The sequence below is a fragment of the Solanum dulcamara genome, chromosome 2, assembly GCF_947179165.1.
Source record: "Solanum dulcamara chromosome 2, daSolDulc1.2, whole genome shotgun sequence".
NCBI classification, from domain to species: domain Eukaryota; kingdom Viridiplantae; phylum Streptophyta; class Magnoliopsida; order Solanales; family Solanaceae; genus Solanum; species Solanum dulcamara.
The window spans coordinates 23,263,475-23,271,134 of NC_077238.1; the positions used below are offsets into that span (position 1 = coordinate 23,263,475).

General features: G+C 34.6%; 1 protein-coding gene across 1 annotated transcript; it reads right to left on the minus strand.

Annotated features, from left to right (window-relative positions):
- Positions 1–976: 976 nt before the first annotated feature.
- On the minus strand, positions 977–5,502 carry LOC129880452 (uncharacterized). The gene is made up of 2 exons (XM_055954487.1): positions 4,304–5,502; positions 977–2,583 (listed from the first exon to the last, which is right to left on the minus strand). The coding sequence occupies exons 1-2, from the start codon at positions 4,973–4,975 to the stop codon at positions 1,273–1,275; spliced, it is 1,983 nt and encodes a 660-aa protein (XP_055810462.1). The 5' UTR covers positions 4,976–5,502; the 3' UTR covers positions 977–1,272.
- Positions 5,503–7,660: the final 2,158 nt, after the last annotated feature.

The window sequence follows — 7,660 nt, forward strand, 5'->3', positions numbered from 1 at the left end:
ACATAGCTAGTGGATCCACATATAGCACAAAGTTAGAGAAAGTACCATCAAGGAATCTACTGTGGCAAAGTAGTTTCCACTTTTCGATGTGGGGATCATTGGATTTCATGCTATAGCTCACATGGTCTTATATGTCAGTTAAAGGTCCTATCCCATATCAAGGTAAAAGAAAAGGTATAAAGTTCTCATGATGATGTTTTGATGCATTGGCCAATGATTATGATGTTTTAAGGTTTTCATGGTTTTACTCATGTTTTAAGATATTGGTCATGCATATCATGATTCATATTGATAATGTCCTATATTCATTGTTCATGTATGTTTCTCACATACTTAGTGCATTTCATGTACTAACGCATACGTTTTGCCTATATTGTATCATAATGTAGGGACGGACGATCATCGCGCACCTCCTATTCGTGAGTAGATCGAGCTTGACTACATCCATTGTTAGTGAGTCCTCATTATTCGAGGACATGACACTTTATTTTTATTGCGTCAATTGACTATTTCATTCTCTTATGTTATCACGGGTGAGCTAGGAGCGGTCGTATGCCCCCATCTAGTTAGTAGAGGCATGTTAGATGTTATGGAGCCTATGTCATCTTTCATTTCGAGTTGAGATTTGTTCTCTTTTATTGAGACTTTCATATTGAGATTTCATTTTTGCGTCTATGTCTTGCTTTATTGCTTTACTTACCTTATGTATGCTTATGAATGATATGCTAAGAGGCTTGGTTGGGGTCCCTCGAAATTCTAATCACCGTGTCACACCTAGAATCTAGCTTGAGTCGTGACAGTTTATTTACATGCAATGCAATGATTCCTATAATCCATTGATATTAATTTTAAACTAATAGAGTAATTTGTTTTGTTGAAAATAAAGTAGTGATAAAATTTTAGCATTCTTTTGGTTTGCAAAATTGGAAAGCTTCTTAATTCTATAGTATTGAAAAGAGAATACATCAAAAACTCCTAGTGAAAATTAGAAATTAAATAGAAGAATATTGGCTCTCCTACTTACATTCTTTTCAAACAACTTATGTATGCAAGAAAGAAATTACATGCTTTTCCATTACTCTTTTTATTTTGAGTAGAAATTTCAAATATTTGCTTCAAGTTCTAATTTCAGACCACACATACAAGACAAAAAGGATTGGACCATCCAATACTGCTACAAGCACCAAATACATATTTTCAATATGTTGAGCCAACAAGTTGGTAATACTTAGAGCTATTTACAGGATGGATGTATAAATGCATCAATGGAACTCATGCTACCACTGGATGCCTGTGATGTCGATCTTCTTGTGCACAATTAACAGAACTTTCTACAGCCAGGCCTTGAGCGCCGAAACACAAGTATTGATTCATCAACTTCAAGTTGAAGGAGCCATGTTTACGTGATAGTTTCGACTTCTCCTTACTGTTTGACATTTTTAAGCTGCTAGAGGATCCTCCCCTCGCATTGCCAAATTCCATTCTCTTCTCTTTATTGACAACCACTGGAGATGACCACGAAGATTCAGAATAAGCGCTTGATGGTGATCCATAAGATGACTGTGGTGTCATTTGGATAACACCGTGCATCAGCCCCGCTGCAAATTTCTTTTTGGTGGATGGACTTGGAAGACAATTTTGGACAGGGAGCACTCTTTTGCTGTTTGGAAGTGATGACATCCTCGAGAATTTTTGACGTAGAGGGATTGGCTGGTCTCCCAAACCGGAATACAATCTGTAAGATTCTACAGACATATTCTCTTCAAAGCCTCCCCTCTCTTCTTTTCGTTCTTTCTTCCTTTTCCATCGTAGAAGAAACTTTAAGCGTCTAGCAGCACTGTTAACTGACATCAGCTTGTTTGATGAGTTCGACCCTGCAGCAGAATGGCAAGGGCTCGGTTCACCCCAGCACGAAGTAATTTCTGTGCTTGCACAATTGCTATTGGCATCAGACGCATTATCAATGCCAGCATACAGAAATATTTCAGCGTCGGGGATCCTAAAAGAGGCACCAGGACTGCCTCCAATACCCTGCATCTTCAGGTGGGAAGCTAGTACGGTCCTTGTCATATGGTCTTGGCAATTGGAAATTCCTCCAGCTGAAATGAGGCGCTTAATCAATATCTCAGAAGATGCGGATTGTGGGCGTTGCTTGAGGAGATCCAGTGGGGTATTTCCATCAGCATCACGTATATTTAAATTTATTGCAAATGCAGTCATAAGGAGTTCCACAACATCAGTTTGAATGTTCTCAATTACAGCCAAGTGAAGAGCAGTCCGACCATCGTTGTTCCTGATGTTAATAATGTCTTCTATCTCCACAATTTTTCCACGTACCAACTGCTTCATTAACTCCATTTGTCGATCCAGCCTGCGAAAACTTGGGGTCCGAAAGCCAGCTACAGCCATGTGAAGGAGCGTGTCTCCATAATTGTTTCTCATTGCGATAGATGAAGAAGAGACAGATATAAGAACTTTCACCACTGCTAAGTAACCCCTATAAGCAGCTACATGCAGTGCAGTGTTTCCTTGGTTGTCTCTGGAGTTGATAAGATCATACCTTTCCAGTAAGCTCTTGACAACCTGCAAAGTAGTTACTTAGATTAAATTCAATTCAACCATCAAAAGTAACAAATCTCTGGCAGTTCTAGATAACATCGAGTAAAGCTAACAATTAACGCGAAGGAAATGCTCAAACTAGACAGCTAAAAAGTCCAGAACAATTCAATTCAGTGAACTATCAACTACTCACTCAAAATAGCTAAACCAGGCAAATAATGCAAGTGCTTTTTCATACCAAACTGGTATTGAGTATTAAAAAGGGGAGTATCTTGAACCGAAGAACTCTTGCAAACTTGTTTAGATGCTTATCTTTAAGAAATTGCTGACAGGGTGTAAGTGACCCTGTTTCAGTCACAGGGCAGGTTATATCACAGCAGCAGCAAATATGCTTGACAATATCGGAAGTTCTGAAAAATGTTCCATATTCCCAGACTAACTGAGAAGGAGCAATTGATAGCCCAACCTTATTGGATGAAAAGTATGTATGTTATGACTATCATATTTTCTTTTTCTAGGAAAAATGGTTATCACTTTGAATTCTCATTTTGTGGAGTAGGACACTGCAGAGACTGTACTGTACAGACCAACTGCTTGAAGAAACAAAGGTGAACAATGATAAACTGAGATCCCAAACTTTTATACAACAAAGAGTCAAATAGTCTCCTGACAACCATTGCAAGCGAATAAAGAGCTTGGCTTGGTATACTGAAGTGAGAATTGTACACGATTCATAATGTCTCATGTTTTGCTTCGATATAACCTTAATAAGTCGGCTAGTTTTAGCCAAAGCAACGACTTTTTAGAGAGCCCTTAAGATTGGAACATGTCAACGATGAGTTTACTTTTCACTCCTTCAAAGATTTGATTTCTTAAAACAGTACGCATTTGAACGAAGCAAACAACAGCTACAGACACAGTTTTCATTTTATAGTAAGATGATCAGAAGAAAGGGCTACATGGAACCAGTTTCATTTGAAAGGCATACTCCATGCTTTAGATATAACGCATTCTTCTATTTAATTTCTTCAGTACTTGGGATACAACAGAAAAAAGGTTCTCAAAGAAAATTACCCAAAATAATCTACTACTCATCAATTGGGATATGAACAGTTATTTTCTCTGCGAATATGATCTACTACACATTACTTATAAATCACAGTTTGAACCAGTTTTGACTTGAAAGTTCTCCTTAGAACTGGTATAAGCTAGAAGGGCACAGGAATAGGATTCTTCAATACAAAGACAAACAGTGAAGGGTGAGCAAAAATAAGGAGAAAAAACAAATGTACATTAATAGAAGCAAGAAATAGATGATTAGTAAGCTAGAAGCAAGACTCAAACTCAATTTTCAATAAGACTGATGCTCTATGACCGGCTATATGAATCCTCTACATCTATCCAGGTCTATTTGAGTAACATTCATTCCAAGAACAACATCAACCACGCCTCAAATCTAAGCAAGTTGGTTATGAATCCTCACTATCCATGTCACTCCATTGGAGCTCATATCAGTTTCTGTTTTATTCTTCTTCCTTTTTACTTTTTAAATTGAGGGTAGGGGAATGGGAAATGGAGAGGAGGAGATTACAAGGTTGGGCTTGAACCCTCACCAACAAGGTGAGAGTTTAGGTGTCGAACCAACTAAGCTACTAAGATTCCCCAATCATATCAGTTTCTATCATTCCAATAGTCAGTAATCTTTCAAGATTAAAAATATAGAAAGGCAAACTGTAGAACTCACCTCAACCTGCCCTCTACCAGAAGCAGAATGCAAGAGATTAGATCCTTGAGCATCTCTATAAACCAAAACATCAGAGCAATTTCCAAGAATCTCTTTCAACATCTCCAAATTCCCCCCTCTAGCAGCAGAATGAAGTGCCCTATTCATCAATTCCAACCGAAAAGTGGAAGAAACCTCCTCTGCTGATTCCCCTTTACTACTCTCAAGCAGCAGCCTAAAAACTTGAGAATTTTTACTCCTAGCAGCTGCATAAAACATATCAGTAACACCATACTCTCCTTCACCAAACACCAAAAATGGATCTCTTTCCAATAACTGTTTGACAAAGTCCACATCCCCAGCTGAGGCAGCAGTATAAAGAAGCCAACCACCATATCCAGCTCTAATCAAAGAATTATGGCCTTTCTTTGTTTCACCTTCAAGGAGAAGTTTTTTAGCAACTTCAGACCTACATTTTGCAACATCATCAAACTGTTCTTCATCATCCCAAACACTCTCAAGCCTTCTTATTCTACGTAAAGATGTGAGCTTTATGAGTAAATTAGTGTCTAAGTGAAGCAACTCCCTCACTAGATCATAATGACCATTTGCTGCTGCCCAATCAATAGGAGAAGCAAACCACCATTGATCCCCTGTGCTTTCCCATCTCAAAGGAAAATAATTTGGAGGCATTTTGTAAACAAAGTAAGCACTGAACTTTTAACTCTTAACAAACCAAGAAGAACAAGAAAATCCAGCCTTCGAAACAATTAAGCAAAACCCATTTTCAGGCTTTCTGGGAAATCCAAGAAAATCACAGAGTTGTGTAAAAGTAAATAATGACCCAGTTCAGATAATATTATAAATAAATTGTGACAAAAGAAAACAGAAAAAAAGATTAAAGGGGCATCTTAGAGAAAGTATAAAAGGTAAGTGAATGATCACAATGATGATGCACAAAAAGAGATGTGAATATTGGGATCTAAAGTTTAGCAGTTTTTCAAGAAATTGTGAAACTAATTAGTTCTACAGAGAAAAAAAGGTGCCAGCTTTATGGTTTGTTTGCAGATAATAACAAAATGAACAAAGCCACATGATTTTTGATGGGGTCTTTTGTATGGTCAGTGGATCACACAAGAAAAAGATAAATTTTGGAGAAGGGAAAGACAGAGGAAGGAAGTTTCAACATTATATAAAGATTATCATTTTTCGGTTATTATTATGAGCCTTAATTAATAGAATACTACTTAACATCATTTATAACATCACAATGGACAGATATTGAAATTCTATATTTTTCTTTCTTCTTTTGTGGATACAAATTTTCTTTATTCTCAACTGGAACAAGTCACACCTTCTTCTACTTTATATTTTTTATTATTGAAATAGTATATATCCTTTTCCCTGTCAATTGTCATTCGTAGGACAAATTAATGTTATTCCACAATATATGATATTTTAAGAAAATAATACTCATGTACTTGTTTATTACTCCCTCCTACTAAGATCTCTAAATATTGTGATTTTAAGCTAAATATAGGTAGAATGTATCAAATATATTTTAATTTTGTGATCTTACATCTTGTTTGGATGGTTGTTACCTGTTGTATTGTATTGTATTGTATTGTATTGTTAGTTTAAATAAAATCTTTGTTTTGACTGTTACTTAAATTCTATTGTATCGTATCATTTAAATTCATCGTTAGGTAACGACGAAACGACCCATTTTATGTAATGATCGATTCGGTGTGTTCACATCGTTACTTTAATATTTTCTTCTCATTTTGTCTTTATTTATTATTTAATAATTATATTTCATCTTTTACTATATATTTTCATAGTAACTCTATCTCGTACCTTACTTTTTTTGTAAGTTTTATCATTCGAATCATGGATGTGTGACATTATGTAACGACAGAGAACGATACAATCTATCCAAATACTGTATTTATTAAAACAATACAGTACGATACAATACAACACAATACAATACAATACGATACATTATGAAACAATACATAACAACCATCCAAACAAAGTGTTAAGCTACATATCTTTATTTTAAAGTCTCAAGTTTCAGAAATCTTCTTTATTTTCTTAAAATTCATGTTTTGTAAAAATGAGACAAACAAATAAAAACAAAGAAAATACCATATCATATCGAAAGGAGTAATTAGATTAGATTTTAAAAGAGATAAAAAAAAATACTATTATAAACAATATGTTTAATTATAGTCAGATCTCTCTTTAACAAACATCTTCTATAATAATATTTTACTATGAAAATCATGTTTTGTGTGAATTTGATCTTTCATGTTATGTTATATTAATATATATTTTTTATAATAATACTTTGCTATAGCAATAAAATCCTATCAGAAAAAACGACATTGTCATAAAGAAGTTTGATTGTATTTTCTTGATATTTATTAAAAAAAACTAAATAAATAGATAAATACCAAATTTTAGTAATATCTTTTTCTTGCTTCATGTCGTGTAACGCTATATATAAGTTGTCCACAATTCTAAAATAATATTGCATGATTCGATATTAACAACGTTGACAATCACTCATTCGTCTTCAACGAAACAATTCAATATTGATATACATAATTTGAATTATAGTTTACAAATTTGAATCGATCCACTTCTTGCCACATCCTCCTATTAACTATATGAAAAGGAAGAAGAAAAAACAGCCTGATCTCATATATATATATATATGTGGCCTGTCATGTTTGACTTAGTCAAAATTGTTTTTTTTTTTAATTCAAAATTGTGAAGTCCAGATTTAACTAAAAATATACAAAAGAAAACTAATTTTTACCCACTTATTCATGATCATAATTCACACACGTAAGTGGAATGTGTCTCTAAGCATTAAAATTATATTGGATTTAAATCCGTAAATTAATTTAGATTATATTAAATTCAAAAAAATATTCCAAATGATATGGCGATCCAAGTCAAATAAATGAGCCACTAAAAGCACACCATGTGTCAAAGTTATATGGCAATCCAAGTCAAATTAAATGAACTATTAGAATCATGCCATGTGCCAAAATTATGTGGCAATCCAAGTCAAATTAAATAAGCCACTAAAATCATGTCATGTGTCAAAGTTAGGTGGCAATTCAAGTCAAATTAAATGAGTCACTAAAATCATGCCACATGTCAAAGTTATGTGGTAATCCAAGTCAAATTAAATGAGTCACTAGAATAATACCACGTGTATATGTGACATGTTATGACCAATCAAATTGAAACTTTTCACCAAAGGCATCTGATTGGTCAGTTCAAACCGACCAATCAAATCACACAAGCATATCACTCCCTACAACTATAAATAGAGGTCCTCATTATTCTGAGAAGGGGGGG

What these genes read in the sequence shown, in the direction of transcription:
- LOC129880452 (XM_055954487.1), bottom strand. Translation starts at nt 4,975, where the DNA reads ATGCCTCCAAATTATTTTCCTTTGAGATGGGAAAGCACAGGGGATCAA. An exon ending in CTGGTAGAGGGCAGGTTGAG is followed by an intron (nt 2,584 to 4,303) that starts GTGAGTTCTACA and finishes ACTACTTTGCAG; the next exon opens with GTTGTCAAGAGCTTACTGGA.